Source organism: Talpa europaea (genome assembly GCF_964194135.1).
Source record: "Talpa europaea genome assembly, chromosome: 13".
Taxonomy (NCBI): Eukaryota; Metazoa; Chordata; class Mammalia; order Eulipotyphla; family Talpidae; genus Talpa; species Talpa europaea.
Genome location: NC_140080.1, coordinates 79,625,171 through 79,645,272, shown reverse-complemented (window position 1 = coordinate 79,645,272; position 20,102 = coordinate 79,625,171). Strand labels below are relative to the sequence as shown.

The following is a 20,102-nucleotide window of genomic DNA, read 5'->3' as shown; positions in this document are numbered from 1 at the left end:
GGTTATGCGATATTTTCACTAGATTTAGAATAAAGAATGATAAATACTTAAAAATTTAACCAGCTTTAGAGTGACGTTTACTTTCATGATTCCATGATGAATGTAGTTTAGTGCTTCTTTACTTGGGATATTTTAATCAGAAAAATTTCAGAATTTGATAGATTTTATCAGAAAGCCTGGTTGTATAAGCCAGGTGCTTACATCTTTAGATTTATTGTTGGAATATTATCTATCTTTTTTTCTCCCCAGTTCAAAGCAGTATTCAACGATTTCAAGAGAAGTTCTTTATTTTTGCTCTGACACCTCAGCAAGTTAGAGAGATATGCATATCCAGGTAAGAATATTGTTTGGAATGTATTCTCTGTGTGTCGGTGTATTAGTCTGCTAAGATTGCCATAACAAAGTATTGCAGACTTGGAGACTAAAAAAAAATGCATTTTCCTAGGAGTCTTGCAGTCCAGGCTAAGGTGTTAACAGATCTGGTTTCTCTTGAGTCCTCTCTGGTTGACATGCAGTGTCCATCTCCTTTAGCTTTGTGTTCACACATGTGTCTTTCCTCGTGTGTGTGTGTGTGTGTGTGTGTGTATGCATGCCTTTGTCTTAGGAGTCCACTCTTAGAACCTCATTTACCCTTAATCACTCTTCAAAGCCTCTGCTTCCACCTATAGTCACATTGAGGGTCAGGGCTTCCACGTGTTTTGGGGGATACTGTTTTATCATAATTATTGGGCTCTTTTTCCTTAAGTGAGTAGGGTATGCTTTGATTAAAGGTAATCCAACAAAATTTAATACTCTGTTAGAACAAAAATTTAACCTTTGAATAAAATCTGAGATTATCTTTTGAATTACTTTTGTTACATTGGGCAGTAGCTTTCTGGCACAAGGTGATCCAGGCTCATCTTTTATTTTCTCTGCCTCAGTCCTGGAATTGAGTTCCAGGGAGCTCTGGTTCTTACTTCATAACAGTTCTACCTCTTTTGGGGGGAAAAGTGGCTCATTTGGTTCTGTAACATACTATACATTTTTGTATCTGGATGATTATGCTTCTTGTGTCATTTAACTCTCTGTGTTATTTCAGACTTTGTATAGGAGGATTACTGGGAGCTTTAAGAGTCTGGATGCCCAGGTTTTATTCATATAAGTTATATTAGACTCTCTGAGGATGCAACACAAACAGTAGTTTTTAACTCTCCCCAACTGTTTCCAGTGTGCAGCAACTTGAGAACCCCTGTTGTTCATGCATCTTTACCCCTTTGCAGTAATAGTAATAAGGTCTAAAGTGAGCCTTGTGTGCATTTTGGTTGGGTTGTTTTGTTTTCTTAGTACATCTTGTGAAGGTGGATCTGTGAGTTCAGCTTTCTTCTTGGTTTCAGTACCTCTTCCATTTGGCTTATTTACGTCTCTAATTGTGCCCTCTTGGTCTCTCACACTGACATCTGTTACGTGTTCCCAGGAATCAGTCTGTAATTCTTTTCTCAATAATCTGTGATAGCGTCCTCTATGAAGGTGCTTTGTCATTTTTATATTGATGGCTGCAAAAATTAGTCACCAACACATCCCTCTGGAGACTTCTGACACTGCCACTACTTTGATGACCCTCACATGCATCAGGCACAGTACACCCGAAATTGAACATGCCTTCCTCCCAAAGCTGCCTTTATCTGTGGCCCAGACAATGTTCCAAGCTTTAGGGGTGCAAAGTTGAAAAATAAACAGGCCACAAGGAGATTTCTGCTTCTTGTATTTCCTCCTATTACCTATTTCATTAATGGCTTGGACTCTGCCTGGACAGACACTCTTTATATTATCCCACACTTCATCTACCATATCTGTCAGTTTGCAATACTACATTGTTGTTTTATGTCTTTAAGTTTTGTTTTTTTTTTTTTAAGATTTATGTATTTGTTTATAAAAGCACTGGGTACAGTCAGAAGCACTGGAGGGTGAGAGAATTCACCAGAGCCAGAGCGGGGAACAGAACAGGCAGACTGAAATACACTGCTGAGGGGAGCAGCGGGCGCGACAGGAGAGGTCTGTCATGCCATGTGGGACCCTTGCCGGTGGCCGGGGATCGAACCGGCGCTGCAGAGCCTGCGGTCAGCTTTGCAGCCCAGCGCTCAACCTCTGCACCATCAGGGGAGCCCCTGTGTCTTAAGTTTTAAAGCTTGAAGCAAGTTGGAGGGAAGCTAACTTAGAGTAATACTAGCTGGCATGTGAATTGTGTCTCATCTACTTAGGTCTGCATGCCCTTTGGTAAGTTACTATAGCCCATTGAATCTCATGTACCCAGTATGTAAAATTGGAAAATAATAGTCACCACTTCACCTAGCGATTGGTGAATTGAATGGCATAACCTGCTTTACCTTTTCTCCTTATCCTGATGAGTGGTATCACCATCTATCAGTTTGTACCATTCCAAAACCTGGGTATCACTCAGTCTACATGCTGTCTTCCCCTTATTCTGCTTTCCTGACTGCTTAGTCATGGAATCCTATCAGCTTTTATGCCTAAAAATCATTCAGTGCTCTTTACATCTAAAGTAACTTCAAACCCTCCTCTTTTGTGTAATTGTAATGATCTCTTAACTCTCCCAGCAGACTGTGCAATCTTTCTAAAGCCCACTCAGTTTTTCCTCTCTTCTGCTTAAAAACCCTGTAGTGATAACTCATTGCCTTCCTTGCAGTTCTCTTAAACATCTCATTCTACTCATCTTTTTTATCATCCCATCCCTAGCAGCCTATCCTCAGAGTGGGTTTTCACAGATGTACCTTTGCATATCCTCTTCTTCCTTACTCTGGCAAATCACTGATGTTTTAAGGGTTTGTTCAGGTCTTAACCTTTCCAAGTTTTTCAAAACCCATCCTTTGTTTCTCAATGTACTACATATTTGTTTTCTATCAAAGCTTTGTCCCATTGATTTGACTACTTATTGATGAAAGCAGCATCCGTTATTTATTTTTATATTCTCAAAACCTGTCACAGGCCTGGCATAAAGAAATGCCTACTTTATATTTGATGGATGAATGAGATCAACATGTGAAAGTTCTTAGAACAGTGACTGGCAGAAATTTCTCAAAATGTTTTTGAAGGTATTTAGCACATTGTGTTTCCTAGTTTACATCAGTTTCCCTCACTAGAGTAAAGCGTAAGTCCTTAGCTATTCAAAGCCCTTTCTAACACGTTCTTTCTATCTTTTTAAGTCATATTTTATCATTTCTGTTTTCAATTGTGCTGTGTATCTCTGCTTGCTCCTTACCTTTACTTTTGTTGAGAATATTGCACTAGTGAAGCCGCTGTTACTGATGGAAATATGAGAACTTTGAGACAAGTGTTGTCTCTTACTTAGTTTTAACATTTCAGTGCCCAGACTGAACTATTTCTTGGTTTTAGTGAGTAGGATGATAGGAATTTCTTGCAAGAGGTAAATGAGTCTAGGATATTGGGATATTTTGAATACACATTTGAGAAGGGTGAAGCTACTACTAGGGAAACACAGACCACAGTTAACAATAAGAGCAGCCAGCTGCTCATATGTGTTGAGCTCTTCTTACATTCAGGCTCTTCACATGTGTAATTAACATGTTTAATGGTCACGAAAACTCTGTGAATGAGTTACTGCATTAATTTTCCTCTTTAGCAAATATAGAAACTGAGGCACAGAAAGGTGAAGAATTCATAATTTGCCCAAGAGCATACAGCTGGGATTCTAAAACTCAAGTAGGTCACTACATTGCTTTAGTGCCTTCCAGTGAACATAAAGAAGTGGAAACGTTGAGAAGACTGGCCCAGTTAAGAGCAAAATGAAGAAGGACTAATGACTAGTGATCTTCTAAAAATCCAAGATTTATGTAATAGCTAAGAACAGTACTTCTTAAGCTGTAATGTGCATACATGTCACTTGGGGATCTAGTTAACATGTAAATTCTAGTTCTGCAGGTCTGTAAGGGACCTGAGCTTTTACATTTCTGACACCCTCCCATACAACAGTACTGCTTCATTGTGGACTCCATTTTGAAATGGCATGGGTTTGGAAGGTTCAGTGCCAAAGATATTTTATATGGGACTCTAATAGGTTCTCATCCAGAAATTATAAGTGGTTCTGTGTCCTTAACTGGATACATAATTATGAGGCTGTCATGTTATAGAGATAATGAGACTCCAGGTATCAGTTCTTCGTCTTGGTTCTGTGTTACAGTCACCTGAGTAACTAAAAACTAGTGGTCAGACTTAACTCCACATTAACTAAGAATCTAGTGTGCTCCTTTTCATATTAACCAAATCTTTAGCCTCTTAAAATAAATACTGCTTTATGCAAGTTCTGGAATTACCTTAAAATTGCCATAAAGACATGACTAAACGTTCAGTAAATGAGGGTCATCACTATAGTGCTTCATTAAGGCTTGTGTTCTTGGAAGGCTGGTATTATCTTTTAAGGACTATGAGTAAAAATTCAAACAATGCTTTTTTTTCTGGTAAGACTGTTGCTGTTAATTTTCATTGTGCTTTCTTAACCTAATTTCTTTCTCTTTCCAACAGGGATTTTTTGCCAGGTGGTAGGAGAGATTATACAGTCCAAGTTCAGCTGAGGCAAGTTTGAAATTTTCTGGTACTTTTATTATATACTTGCAGATTACGTACATGCAGTCCTGAATTTGAAGATAAATAAGTATGTTTGAGAACACTGTTTAAGAATAATTTCTCTTTTCTCCTTTAATGTAGACTTTGCCTGGCAGAGACAAGTTGCCCTCAAGAAGATAACTATCCCAATAGTCTGTGTATAAAAGTAAATGGGAAGCTGTTTCCTTTGCCTGTAAGTTGCTTTTTATTCACTAGGCTTGCATATAACTTTAATATAGCTAGTGACAAGTTCTAGAAATTGACAATTCAGTACCAGTGAACAGTCTTGGTGTACAGATTAAGTGTTGTTTTCCGCTGAAGAGATTCTTTTTTTTTTTTTTGAAGATTTATTTATATATTTATACAAGCACTGGGTACAGTCAGAAATGCGGGAGGGTGAGAGAATTCACTAGAGCCAGAGCGGGGAGCAGAACAGGCAGACTGACGAAGTACATGCTGAGGGGAGCAGCAGGCGCGGCAGGAGAGGTTTGTCATGCCATGTGGGACCCTCACCGGTGGCCGAGGATCGAACTGGCGCTGCAGAGGCTGCGGGCAGCTTTGCAACCCAGCGCTCAACCACTGCGCCACCGGGGAGGCCCCTCACTGGAGAGATTCTTGACTCTTTGGAGAAATGACTGGTTCTGTGTCTAAGGGAGATGGAGAAGATAAGCCTGGAGCATTTTATGTCAGAAGGCAAGGGAACTGTATAGACTCTTAGGATTATATCAAATGGCCCAGTAGCAGAGCAGGCTTACATATTTAGGGCAGCGTGTTTTGATGGATGGCTGATTTAGTTGGGCCTGGGTTGTGCATGAGGTAAGACGATGAAAGTCAGAGACTTAATGAGGACAACTGGACATGGAAATATAAAGGATTCTGAGCTTGGGTCTTGATGCACTTCCTTGTGGGGATAGATACAGTGATATCTGACTGACAGCCTGTTGTGAGCAGCTAAGCAGAATGTGGGTCTCTGTACTGAAATAGACACAGTCTGTTTCTGACCTGAGAGCTCTTGAACTCCTCAGATTCTGTTAGTCAGATCTTAAAAAGAACACTTAATTGTTTAGTTGTACTAATGTTTATATATTCACTTAAGCCTGGATAGCCTCTAAATTGGTACAGCAGTATAGAAGGCCAGCAAAGCCATAGTCCAAAAAGTCGTGGGGCACAGCCTATTTGTCACCATGCTCTGCTGCTGGTGAAGGTATTTTGGTCTGAAATGCTGAAAAATAATGATTCTACCAGCCTACTAAGTTGCCATTTCAGCACAGAAGACATTATTGTGACTATTGAAAAGAAGGTGAGCATTTCTGCTGAGCATCTGGCTTGGCTCTGAAATAAGTTTCAGCAACATCTAAGAGTAGTTAAGTGGGTCATGAAACATAGTGTAGGACTCTGGGCCCTGCAGAGCCAGCGGGTTCTCATTGAACACCAAGTAAAGAGGGTGCATGGCCGAGGTTGATCCTTGTACAGATCTCACTTCTTGGTTGTCTAGGGGGTCCCATTTGTGTCATACATAAAGTAGATTTGCTTGGGAGATCCCTTGTCAAATGAACTTAGATAGGGAAAATTGCTAGAAATAAATGAATGCTAAATATTTAAATGTACAGTATCCCAACTATATCCTATTGTCAATAACCAGGTTATTGGTGATTGAGTGGAGGTGATGCTGATGATCAGAGGGAGAATGTAACTTAACATAATACAAAATTACCACTGAAATCAGTCCATTCATGGGAGTAGAGAATAGTTTTAAAATGCTTCAGGTGATTAGGACTAGTACATAACTTGATTTTGAGTTTGCTAACGTCTCATTCTTCTAGCTCACTGTTACTCTCCCTCCTCCTATTGCCCTCTTCTTTTGTCAGATTGACTTATGACATTGTTGCTTGCTGTCTCAAATTTCAGTTTGTACCCTTCTCCATTAGCTAGTTCATAGATTATTTTTGTCATGTTTTTAGACCCTGTGCTGTTGTTTTCATTTGCTCAATCTACCAGTGAACATTATCCTCTAGGCCAAGAACAGGCAAAGCAGCTTCCCAGATATTGGTGTTGATAGTCCTTGTGCTTGTTGATCTTTGAACCAATTCCTAGTGTCCTTATAAGAGGACATTTTTTTTCTTTAAAGATTTATTTATTTATGCACACAAGAACTGGGGTGTAGCCCAGAGGTACGGAGGGTGAGAGGATTCACCAGAGACAGAGTGGGGAACAGAAGAGGCAGATCTTCTGAAATACATGGCTGCAGTGCCATGTGGGTAGGTCCCTGGCTAGGGATCGAACTCATACCACAGTAGCTGCCGATAGCTTGATAGTGCTGAGACTTTAACCCCTGCGCCTATAAGAGAATTTTTTTTTTTTTAAAGATTTATTTTTATTTATTTATACAAGCACTGGGTGCAGTCAGAAGCGCGGGAGGGTGAAAGAATTCACCAGAGCCAGAGCGGGGAACAGAGCAGGCAGAAGGACCGAAGGACACTGCTGAGGGGAGCAGCAGGCGGCAGGAGTGGTCTGCGCACCATGTGGGACCTTCCTCCGGTGGCCGGGGAGCAGCCGGGGATCGAACCGGCGCTGCAGAGACTGCGGGCAGCTTCGCAACCCAGCGCTTAACTGCTGCGCCACCGGGGAGGCCCTAAGAGAATTTTTTTTAAGAGTTTTTTTGGCTCGATTTATTGCGCGTGAACAACTTTAGTTGGACTTAACTGTTCTCCCTTCATTCTCATATTTTCTCTCTGTCACTTTTTTCCCATATTATAATGAAAGTTTTTGAAGGGTCTTCCCTGTTCTGTGTTTAATGATTTCAAAAGTTTCACTGTTAATTTTAGATTGCACATATGTGAATTCCCACCTAATGAGTGCTGTCCTACCTTTTATGAGGCAGTGAGGGATGTCCCTTAGTTGTGATAGACAGGTGTGCTTCCTAGTGCCCCGTGTCATATGCCTGTATCATTGTTTCCAAGGTGCTTGTTTTAACATCCCTGAAACCCCAAGGTGTCTTAAAATTGCTGGTGGACAGGTGGCAGCTGTGATGTACTGTCATTGCCTGCACTTGTACAGCCTTGATGGAGTCCCTTGGCATGAGTGATTTTTGCATTCTCTTGGTTTTTCAGTCAACAAATGATATAAGGACATTTTGAGGAATGAGCATGAATCCTGGCTGTTTGTAAACTTTGAGTGCCTTTTACTTGCAAGGAAATCTGAGCACTCTTAGTGGAATACACTGTGTTTTAAGAAATCCTTTCCTCTTCAGAGCTCTTGATGGTATAGTGTCAGGTGAATAACATAAGCATTTGATGACTGAGTAAAAAGTGGTTCAGGAACTTGTTTTATATATTCAAAAGGAAATCTTTCCGCTAATTCATTTTGCTTATATTTTCTTGCAATGTATGCAAAAGTAGTGATATTACATTGTATTATTATTTTAGTGCTTTTTCCTTCTCAGTGGTACATCATTAAATTTGATCAATGGCTGCTTAGGTTCAGTGAAAAATGGCATGATTTTTAACTTATAGTTTTGAAATTTTAATTTTCTAAAAACTATCATTTTGGTTTTGAAAATCACAAACAAATGGTAATTGAAATTTGGATATAATATGAATCAAAATGTGTACATTTACTATTTAAGACAAATACTTGATGACTAGCATGAAATACAAGTTATTATAGCCATCAGGCTATTAGAATTTAATGCCAGTAGAAATATTTTTATTTATAAACATGACCTGACCTTAAAGATGACAGTCTCTGTTCTACCTGGGGAGAAGGCAGTGGAAAACATTTTTATCACTTACATGATTTTAATAATTCTTTGAGATTCATCAGTTTATCCTTTCTATTAGTTCCCAAAGTTTGTCCTTCCTCTTTCTGCCCCCAGTGTTGAATATATTGAGTTCCTAATACCAGTCGATACAAAGAGGTGCAACTTTATCTCTAAAAAGATTCATAGCCAATATTGTAGCATATCGCATCTTTAGTTTTAATTATGAAACATGAATTTTTTTGTGTGTACTTTTCATAACTTGAGAAACATTTACTAACCCTTTGAAAGTAATTTTCCTCGTTTGAATTGGTGACCTTAGAATGAACACTCTGATTTCCTGGATAAATAAAAATGAGTGAAATTAGTCAGGATGCTGTATCTGGAGAAAAAGTTCAATCTTCAGATAATTTAAGGTTAATTTTTTCTTTCTTATGGTTGTAGGGCTATGCACCACCACCTAAAAATGGAATTGAGCAGAAGCGCCCTGGACGCCCTTTGAATATCACGTCTTTAGTTAGGTTATCTTCAGCTGTGCCAAATCAGATTTCCATTTCTTGGGCATCAGAAATTGGGAAGGTAAAAATTCTCTCCTCTATGTAGCATAAAACTGGGTATTGGTTTGTTTATTTATTTATTTATTCTGAGGGTACTGGCACTACCTTGTTTAGTTTTCTGATTGTAATTTCTAAAAGGCAGTAACTCTGAATTCAGGGGTGGAGGTGTAGAGATTCTTAAGGTTAAAAACTTAAAGTTTTCCTGAATATTCCTTTGGAAAGGGAATAAAGGTAATGGTTTCTTCACAATGCTCTTTATGGTTGTGTTTAAATCATATTTTAAGAAATTATAAACTTGGGTGATTTTATGTATTTATGAAGAGAAACAAAGAAAGCTTTGGAGGGATTGCTTTAATTTGTCAGTTTTCTTGTAGGGCACTGATTCCTAATTTTCATTTGCATGAACTGAATGTACCCTGGTGAAGCATTGGCTAAGGATTCAGAAATTCTTGTGTTAGTTACAAATTGACCATTGTTGATTTTGGCACACTTAATTTATCTTGAGGCATGCTTATTATAAAGATTATATAAAATCTTTGTTTCCAAGGTGCATATGTAAAGGATGATGTGCATATGTAAAGGATGATGTTAGTTGTGTGCATATATAAAGGATGATGTTAGTAAATGATCATAAACATTGAAGATGTGGTGGTATTTTTGTTACATAATGGGAATAATACATTTTCCTTATAATTAAAATAATAAACTGACAAAATTTGCACTGTAAATAGGGTATTTTTTTTAAGATTTATTTATACAGTAACTGGGGTACAGGTCAGAGGCACAGGGGAGAGAGAGATTTCACCAGAGATAGAGAGGGGAGCAGAACAGGCAGACGGACACTGCTGAGATGGGCACTGCTGAGGGGAGCAGAGGGTGAGGCAGGGGAAGTCTGCCACACCATGTGGGTTTCTCCCTGGCCGGCCGGGAATTGAACCCATGCTGCAGAGGCTGCTGACAGCTTCACGGTGTGGTGCTTAACCTACTGTGCCACCGGGGAGGCCCTATAAATAGGGTATTTAAATATTATTTAAAAGAACCGTTGTAGGACATTAAAAATGATCTAAAATATTTTGTTGGGCAAATATTGAAAGTGTTTTGTTTATTGTGCAACCCATTGAATGAATATACATAATGAAATGGTAAAATAGATTTTTAACATTAGGCGAAGTAGTATATCAACTCTTCATAAGTAAAAATAACTAATGAGAGTTCCTTTGGGTGAGATCTAAAATCTGAGAGGCATGGGACTGAACACTATTACTTTCTGGCCTTGTCATTTTGATTTTTATCTTTGTTTGTCTTTTACTGTAGCAGCTGTCCCTCCCCAGTAAAATATCCATTTGGGATCAAGAGTTAAATCATCAGTTTTCCTCAGAAGAAAGCTGACTTTGGGGTTTATTTAACTAATTTGTTCAAGGTTGTGTAGCAGGTCTCTTCTGCCAGAACTAGAACTTTGGAACACTACATTTAAAGTGTTAATTCAGACATTGGTGTTTGAACATTGATTTTCTGTAATGTACCCCATTTTTTATTTATTTTATTAAAAAAAGATTTATTTTTATTTATTTGTGCATATAAGAACTGGGGTCTAGGCCAGAGATGCTTAGGGGGAGACCGGTATGAGAGGATTCACCATAAACAGAGCGGGAAGCAGGACAGGCAGATCTACGGAAATACACTGCTGAGGGGAACAGCTGGTGAGACAGGAGAGGTCTGTTGCGCCATGGGGGTTAGTCCCTGGCTGGGGACCAAACTCATGCTATAGTGGCTGGCGATAGCTTTATAGTGCTGAGACTTAACCCCTTGTAACCCATTTTTTAATACTGTGAGAACCCTGTTAAGTAAAATCAGAACAATTCTAATTAGAAGTGGGCTTTGAGGAATGCATTCTCTTTCAGTCCTTGGTGATGACGCCTAACGTACCAGTTTTGCTAAATTAGAAGCTCAATTTGGAAACTACTGACCTAAGCTGGATGTTTTAAAGTGACTCGTAGTTGAGAAGTACCTAATATGATTAGGTATTTATCTTCCCTAAAGTAGCTGAGTTGACTTTGTCACCTTCCTATAGAACTTATTTTGAATGTTATTTTTAGAAACTAGAATTTCTTAGATAAGTATTTTATGTAAAATAGGCCATTATGTCTGTCTTTAATACAGATTATCTTTCTTCGTAGAATTACTCCATGTCTGTTTATCTCGTACGACAGCTCACGTCAGCCATGTTATTACAGAGATTGAAAATGAAAGGTATTAGAAACCCTGATCATTCCAGAGCACTAAGTAAGTAATGTTTGAAGACTGACCATATGAGATTTAATGGGGGCGGGGGAGTGAGAAGCCTCACATAATACATCAATACAGGAACAATTTGGGAATAATTAGAAAACCTAAAAAGAATTTTGAGTTAAAAAATACTCTAAGAATGAAGCCCTGTAAGCTGAAAAATTTCGTTTTTAGAAACCACTCCCAAGAGGATCAATTTTAAATCCCAACTAGTCTGAATTTTACCCCTATACCTCATTAAGGTAAACAGACATTAGCATGATGGTAGTTTTGATGTATACGTTGACTTGAGAGTAGGAACCCAAGCCTCCAGTATAAAGAGAAGTACATTGCAAGAAAAAAATACATAAGCTCTTTTTACAAAAGAAATGTTGCTGTCAACAATAACATTTGCCTTTTGAGATGTATATTTGCAATGATGCTTTCATAATGTATAATAATAGAGAAAAAAGTTAACCCAAATTGTATATAATTGAGTTCAGTAACTGAATTTAGTTGAGTAAGATATTTTTCTGGAAAAGAAGAGTATTTTCCCCTAGTTAACTTTACCTTCCATGTCAGTGAATGGGCCAATAAGAAGAAAAGGATCCATAGGTTGAAAAAGGACCGTGGAAGACTATTGAAATGGTATTTTGTTCCTTATAGTTCTACGATTTCTCATTGCTTTAGACAGAATTGTTGCTCTTCCTTAGACTGAAAGCTGAGGAAGCTTTTCCCTAGTTTTTCTTGGTTCTTCCAGGTCCATTGTCTTCAGTTCCAATCCTCTTCTCCCTATGATGGTGTTGAGAATTAGACTTTTGAACATCTGTGTACTTAGTAGTTTGTATATACAGTAATTTGCAAATAATATCAGGTGAATAAAATCACAGAAACATTAACATGTCCATAGTAATTTTCACTTGTCAAAAAAAGTAAAGAATATTTTTACTTTTTCTGTTTACAAATTTAACGGTTGTTGGAAACAATCGATATTTTGTAATGAAAAACAGTCATGAATGTGTATTAGTAAGAGAGAGAAGTTCAACTGTTGCTTTCTGAGTTCCTTTCCTAATTATATTGTCCTCAAGTCTGAAATAGCTTTCTGCTTTGAAACTCTTCCTTACCTGCAGTTTTACTTTTTTTTTTTTTAAAGATTTATTTATTTTTACACAACAGCTGGGGTACAGGCCAGTGGCACAGGAGGGTGACAAGATACACCAGAGGCAGAGCAGGGAGCAGAACAGGCAGATGACAGAAACACACTGCTGAGGGGAGCAGTGGGCACGACAGGAGAGGTCTGCGGCACAATGTGGGATTTTCGTTGGCTGGGATCGAACCTGTGCTGCAGAGGCTGCGGGCAGCTCCACAGCGCGGCGCTTAACCTGCTGCGCCACTGGGGAGTGGCGCCACTGCAGTTTTACTTTTAAGAAGAAAATTTAAAATTCACTTAAGCATGTGATGTAGAAGTTACAAGTTCATAATTTTTTCAGCTTATGCTGTATGATAGTGTTTTCAATACAGTGACACTAAGTAGATTAATTTTTGTAGGTTTTATTTCATGTAGTTTCTTGAGTTATTTGAAGTGTTTGGGAAATTTTAAGTAAGATGATATGTATTTCTATAATTTCTTTCATATTTCAGAATTAATTAAAAACTTAAAAAAAATTTTTTTCCTTCTAGTTAAAGAAAAACTTACTGCAGATCCTGATAGTGAAATTGCTACAACTAGCCTTCGGGTATCCTTGATGTGCCCTGTAAGTAAAACTATTTTAGTCTGGGGTGTTTTACTTTTTATACATTACTAATTTTTTCTAAAAAGTGTGAAAATGAATGATATGATAAAATTCTAAACTTATTTTCCTGTTTAGACATCTTCATGATTAAGTGTTATGAATACAAAGAATGCAAGATTGTTTAGTCACTAAGAAAGATGAGCAGACCTTAAAGGATATGTATTAAAAAGTGACAGGAACTTTAGGTTCAGAATAGTTGGTCATGGTTAATTCTGTAGATAATCCATAGCTAATAATAAACACATGTTGAGAACTGGATTATTTTATCAGAATAGTAAAGGGCATTGAAAAATAGCAATAAAATTACTACAACCTAATTGATGTTAATTGATACTGGTTTAATGAGTTAGAATGTGTGAGATGTCTTACTCCCAATGTAATGTGCTTTTAAATTATATAATAATTTTTATCTTATGTCTCCTACCCTAAGACTGTGAAGATGAGTCAGTCAACAACTCAGATCCTATAGAGTATTTGGTACTTAGCTAATTGTGGGAGGAAATACAAAAAGCTTGAGATTATCAAAAAATTAAAAGTCTAGTTTGAGAGCTAATGCCAGCTCACATGAAAAAGGAGCCTCCTGTGCTTAGTACAAATAGTTGTGCTATTGGAGTCCCGAAAAAGAGGTAGGACAGGTCAGGAATAGTATGAAGGCTTCTTTAAATCAGTAGTGTTGGAGGGAACCTTATCCAGATGAGACAAACTTTATGAGAAATGTCATGAAATCAAGAAATAATAGTCCAAAACCTATGTCTTTGGGGCCAAAGGAAGGTAATTTCACAGTAATTACTGAAGAAGGATCTCAGAGTCTGTATAATTTTATTGCTGAACACCATATTTGAATTTTACACTGGAGTTGTGTGCTGATGAAGTCAGTTAAGTGATTTTCAGTATGTCCTGCAGAGGGGGCTAGGTGCTTGGGGAATCGAAAAGGAAACCAGGTCTGATATTTATCTCTTAAAATTTAAGTCAGTATGTTTCCCAAAACAAAAGGATCTGCTGCTACTAATAGTTTGGAACCGATTTGAGCCATTTTTACTTATAAGCTCTTTTTTTTTTTTTTAAAGATTTATTTATTTATTATTTATACAAGCACTGGTTACAGTCAGAAGCACGGGAGGGTGAGAGAATTCACCAGAGCCAGAGTAGGGAGCAGAGAAGGCAGAAGGACCGAAGTACACTGCTGAGGGGAGCAGCGGGCAGCAGGAGAGGTCTGCGCACCATGTGGGACCCCCCTCCGGTGGCCGGGAAGCAGCCGGGGATAGAACTGGCGCTGCAGAGGCTGTAGGCAGCTTCGCAACCCAGCGCTCAACCGCTGTGCCACTGAGGAGGCCCTACTTATAAGCTCTTAGTTTAGATAATTAGGATGGATGATTTTAGATACTCTACAGTGAAGTGGAAATCAGTTTAGATAGTAGTCACTTACTAATTAAAAAGTGTTATATTGGTTAGACATCATTTCATGCATAAAAACAATAAATTTCAAAATAATACCATTATCTGACTGAGTAGAATTCAGCACATTCAAATCTTTGTTAATACATGCCATAATTGGTATTAGGAAAATTTTCGGGCTTTGTAGTCGGTAATAAATGCCTTCTTAAGTTGGGCGAGGCTCATTAACTAATGTAAGATACTAGTGTAGGATTAATTTTAAAACCAGCAACTTTTGTAGTTTGGGATGGTTGTCATTTCTGCATGCTTGGAAATTCTAAAGTAATGACAAGAAGAGATGAAAGTTGTATAGAAGGAAAGAATGGAGTAGCAGTCTGCAAAGTGTGGTCCAGAGATAGCTGCTTATCCCTAAAACTCTTTTAGGAGGTCCACAGAGTCAGAACTACTGTTATTATAATGCTAGGACACAGTTCGTCCTCTTTTTGCTCATTCTCTTGTGAGTAGACAGTGGTTACCTTGTTCCCACTTTCTAACTTTGTAATGTTTGTTTAAGTTATTTGGCTTGTTTGTGCCTCAGTTTCCTCATTTGTGGAACTATATATCAACCCTATAGTGTAGTTGTTAGATTTAAATGCAAGACAGCTCTCAGATTTATGTGAATTACTCAGCATTGTACCTTGCATATAGCTAGAACTCCATAAGCCTTAGTTATTGCTGTGGTGACAAATTGCTGAATTATTTTCTTTTTAAATTACAAAACAGTGAAATATTAATTTTATATGAAAGAGAGTAGAGAGAAATCAAAAGGAAAAAGAACAACATTCTTCAAGTCTTACCCTTAAAAGTAAGGCAACTAATGTTACAGTTTTGCTGTGACTTCTTACAGGCTTTTTAGTACATGTAAAGAAGTCCTTCTCTCTTCACTTCCTTTCTCTTTGCCCCCTTTCCAGTCCTTCTCCATTTATTCCACCATTTAATCAACAAATACCAAGCATGTGCACCATGCTAGGTAATGTGCTCTGAACTTGGATTACAGTGATTAACATCGACATAGACCATGTCCTTTTGGGGCTCATAGTAGGAACAACAGATTTTCTGTCAGGATAATACAGCTGGTTAAAACTGAGATGTTTTCTATAAGGAAAGTTTGAAAGTTTGTACAGGAGGCCTGATCTGACCTAGTCTGGGTGTACACCTCTATGAACTGGAATGAGAACTAAACAGGACTATAATTACATAAAAGTACATTGAAACATCAACACACATGATTACATAAAAGAAAATTTAATAAATGAAAAATATATTTGCAGTTCATATCACATATATAAAAAAGGCTGATTAATGTAGCGATTCTATAAATAGATAACCAAAGGGAAAATGAGAAAGGGTTATGAATAGCTGGCTCTTGGAAACACAAATGACTCTGAGAAGTGAAGAAAGATGCTCAGCTTCACTTATAAGGAAAATGTAGTCACACTGTTGTATTTTTCACCTGTCAGATTGACAGAGGTCAAAGAATTCAGGGGAGCTGTATTGACAGGTTTAAGGATTAACAAGCACATTAATACATGCATATGTGTAAAACAGTAAGTAACCTCTTGTTAGAAGTTTGTCAATGCGGCAAAAATCACAAATGCACATTCCCTTTTCCCCAAAAGTTCACTTCTAGGTTTTATCCTATAGATATTTATTATAGCATTATTTGTAGTGATAGAGATTGGAAACCATTTAACTGTCTACCTCTAGGGTACTGCTTCAATAAATAATGATCCTTTGTATCATATACCACATATCAATTATGATACTTTCATATCATAATTTATATACTGATAGATGTGAAACAGTCATGAACACCAAGTTATACTGTGACAGTAGGTGCAGAATTGTGTATTGCATGCCACCATTTGTGGGAAAATGTCTTTTAAAATGCACACTTGGTTATGCATAAAACATCTATGAAAGGCTATGCCAGAGATCGATAACTAGTTCAGTTTAGAGCAGGTGAGAGATATGTTTTCATTGTATATGTATCTTTCCCTATCTGTGATTTTACATGTTATCTATTTGCAAAAATAAAATGGTTTTTTAAAAATCAAAAGGGAATGAATGAATACAAAAAATTATATATAGTGACCTTGATGGAAATAAATTCTAGTTTGAATTTTCTTTTTCATTTTCAGCATCTTTATGACTTCTTTGGTCTTCTATCTTCTTTGAGTCTTTGTTCTCCTACCTGAAATGGTTTCTCGTTTTGTCTTCCCTGTTCTGTAGTTAGGAAAAATGAGATTGACAATCCCGTGCCGTGCAGTGACTTGTACACACCTGCAGTGTTTTGATGCTGCCCTTTATTTGCAAATGAATGAGAAGAAGCCCACCTGGATTTGTCCTGTGTGTGACAAAAAAGCTGCCTATGAAAGTCTAATCTTAGATGGGTAAGTATATTCCAATATAGTTAGTAGCTCTGTCTCTGTTCAGTATGGCATAAAGTCCAGATATTTGTGTTTTCTGATTTATACTTAATCATACTAAATCTTACTTTTTAAACTGTGATTAGTGGCTCCTTTATAACAGTTTGTTTGGGGTATGAGATGTGTAGTTTCCTTTTACTTCCACTTTTTAAGATCGTATTTCATAGCATATAAAAGATGAAAACCCAGTCAGTGATGTCATTTTGCTTACTTAGAGCTTTTGAAGAAACAGTTAGGGTCTCTGCAAAAATGTAGTGCAAATAGTAGGTGGATGGAGTTGCACAGATGATCACCATGCAGCTGGAATTAATGCACAGATTTTTCTGACTCTGGAGTCCAGACTCTTTAAGCATTGTGTCTCATATTGCATATGTCAGAATCTGGAAAATGATGTAGTTGTCAACAAGTGGGATATTATTGAATAACACTTAAAAAAATTGTATCAACTAAGTACCATTATAAGATTTAGAAAATACAATTAATGAAAAGATTAAGATAATCAAAAGCTCATCCTATGGTGAATTTTTTACTGACATATTAAAAAGATTGAAACTGTACTTTGTATAGTGATTTGCATGTACATAGGATTTTCTCTCACTATATAATGAAAAGCATTCTAGATCTAGATTCTTGTACAGCAGTTTTTTCTGAGGATTTAAAAGGAATTTGGTAATGACAGGTAAGTGAAACTTTCACTTTTCTCTTTGTACTTTTACTTTTCTATAGATTTTTACTTTTTAAATCTTTTTGACTGATTTTGAAAGAATTTCACATGTAAAAAGAATTTGCAACAGCAGCAGATTCCTGTGCAACTTTGACCCAGATACATCAAGTGTTAACATTTTGCCATATTTGTTTCATCACATTCTCTCTTAATATTCATGTGCATGCGCGCACACACACACACAACCCTTTGGTTTATGTGTTTAGGGAGAGATGATGATTATTACTATTTTTAATTTTTTTTGAACCATTAATATCTTAGGGTATGTTTCCTAAATTCTTGATATTCCATTATGTGGGTATGCTGCTAATTATTTAAATACTTATCTACTGTTCCATAATATTTGTTTCTGCTTTTTCTTAAGTTGCCTTGTGATAACATTTTTGAAGGTTTTTTTTGTATATTTCTTTAAGTCCTTAGCTGTTGAAATACAGAATCAGATGATAAAATCAGAATTTTAAGGTTTTTATGATTTATTATTAAGATACCTTGAAGAAGGGCTAAACTATTTTACTTTCTTAGTAAGTTAGTCACTCTCCTGCCAGCATTGTTTTAGGTCTTCTCGGTCTTCTTACCAACTGATCATAGTAAATACTGTTTTCAGTGCCATTACCAGTTGTTTACAGTGTGAGGTATTAAAATGCCAGAGCAAACAAACATTCATAGAATATTGCCTTTCTTTTGCCTCCAAGGTAATATGTATACATTATTATTTCATCTTTGAACAAAGCCATTGATTACACTTACATATTTTTTAAATTGGTTTATAGGCTTTTTATGGAAATTCTCAATGACTGTTCTGATGTGGATGAGATCAAATTCCAAGAAGATGGTTCTTGGTGTCCAATGAGACCGAAGAAAGAAGCTATGAAAGTATCCAGCCCACCATGTACAAAAATAGAAAGTATGTGCAGAGGGGCAGCAGGGAACAAAGCAATGAGACTTGTACAGCATAGTCCTTTTAATTAACCTTGGCCACTAGAACTACATTTGGGATTCAGTTTGCTAACTTTACCTTTTAATCATCTGTTATATACATAATTTTTCTCAAATGAGTTTTAAGAAGTATGTTGAAGTTTATACTATTTATAATGAGCCTTCTCACAGTATTTTTTTTTTATGTAAGGTAAAGGAAAAAGTCACCTAAAATCATTTTTATATGTGGTGTGTCTTACAAGACAAAAAGGTATAAATGATATTTCTATGAACAATTTTTACATTGTCCCAGGTGGAGTTGTGGCTGAAGAGACAGTATCATCCATTGGGGAGGAGGGGGGACAAGGCCACAGATGGTAGCTTAAAAAATGAACAAATTGTTTTCATTTCTTTGTGAAAGGAATTTGACCATTGTTTTAGTTACCCAAGATGTACTTTAGTCCTAACTTCCTGCACCTGTCCACACTGAGTGGGGAAACTAAAGGCAGACTCAGTAATTGAAACCTATAGGTGAACTGAAAGTTTCTTTTAATGTGACATAGTCTACTTATTGCATCTGATTTTTGTGCTGACTATGTTTGACATTTTATCAATGTAATAAAAGCATATAATGTCCAAACTAGAAAGAGAGGAAAAGTAAAGGATTCATATCATTAAGTATGGAACGATGAAAGTTTCACTCATCTTTGAGAAAACCAGTGATTTAGTTGATTGGTTGCTATTGTTTTTCTTTCATCAACTAGCATTCATTTCCTGCTAAATAAATTATATTTTCCTATGAAATGGTGAGTTAACATGGCACGTAAGACTATTTTAGTAGGCAGAAGAGAGGTCCTAATTGATAATAAAAGGTAGTGATGTCTGAATAAGTTAAGTGAGAAGTCTGGAGTATTTTCAACTTAGGAAGGTGAAAGTTTTTATCAAGTTCTGGCTTAAGGTGAAGCATCTGCATTACTTTGCTAGACTGGAACTCTCTGATTCTGACTTAACATTGCCTTATGTCTGTGAGAAAATACAGCCAGTGAAGCCAAATATTCTCATCCATGGGGAGACCTTCCCCTTTACTCCATGCATCTGTAAAATGAGTCTTACTTGCTTATATGGGGAGACAGAGTGAGTAGCAGGATATGTGCCATTCCTTTGGCAGCATTAGGAGGCAGCTAAGAGCATACTTTCTGAAGGAGGCTTGACCCTGAGCAAAGCATAGAGGGCACCTTATCTCCCCAGATAAGCTCTCATTTTATAGACAGATGTCTGGAATTAGGGAGTTGGTTTCTGCCCAGTTTATGGCTATACTGGCTATGCATTCTTCTTAATGTACTGTACAGTTAAAATTCTTAGGACTAGAGTTTGTGTTACACCTTTGAGATATATATATATATTTTTTTTTTCTTTTGTTTCCTAAATGCAGGTTCAAGTGTCCTCAGTAAGCCTTGTTCCGTGACAGTAGCCAATGAGGCAAGCAAGAAGAAAGTGGATGTTATTGATCTAACAATAGAAAGTTCTTCTGATGAAGAGGAAGACCCTCCTGCCAAAAGAAAGTGCATCTTTATGTCAGAAACACAAAGCAGCCCAACCAAAGGGTTTGTT

The 20,102-nt window shown here is 37.2% G+C and overlaps 1 protein-coding gene across 4 annotated transcripts in view; it reads left to right on the top strand.

Annotated features, from left to right (window-relative positions):
• PIAS2 (protein inhibitor of activated STAT 2) overlaps positions 1–20,102 on the top strand; it is a gene marked incomplete at both ends in the record, with an annotated part of 60,649 nt that overhangs the window by 27,119 nt on the left and 13,428 nt on the right. For all 4 annotated transcript variants that reach the window (XM_084252259.1, XM_084252260.1, XM_084252261.1 and 1 more), the window contains 9 exons: positions 250–334; positions 4,537–4,587; positions 4,720–4,810; positions 8,819–8,953; positions 11,109–11,214; positions 12,877–12,950; positions 16,656–16,816; positions 18,347–18,480; positions 19,924–20,095. In XM_084252259.1, the coding sequence (XP_084108385.1) occupies positions 250–334; positions 4,537–4,587; positions 4,720–4,810; positions 8,819–8,953; positions 11,109–11,214; positions 12,877–12,950; positions 16,656–16,816; positions 18,347–18,480; positions 19,924–20,095 (1,009 nt within the window). The remainder of the gene's footprint in view (positions 1–249; positions 335–4,536; positions 4,588–4,719; positions 4,811–8,818; positions 8,954–11,108; positions 11,215–12,876; positions 12,951–16,655; positions 16,817–18,346; positions 18,481–19,923; positions 20,096–20,102) is intronic.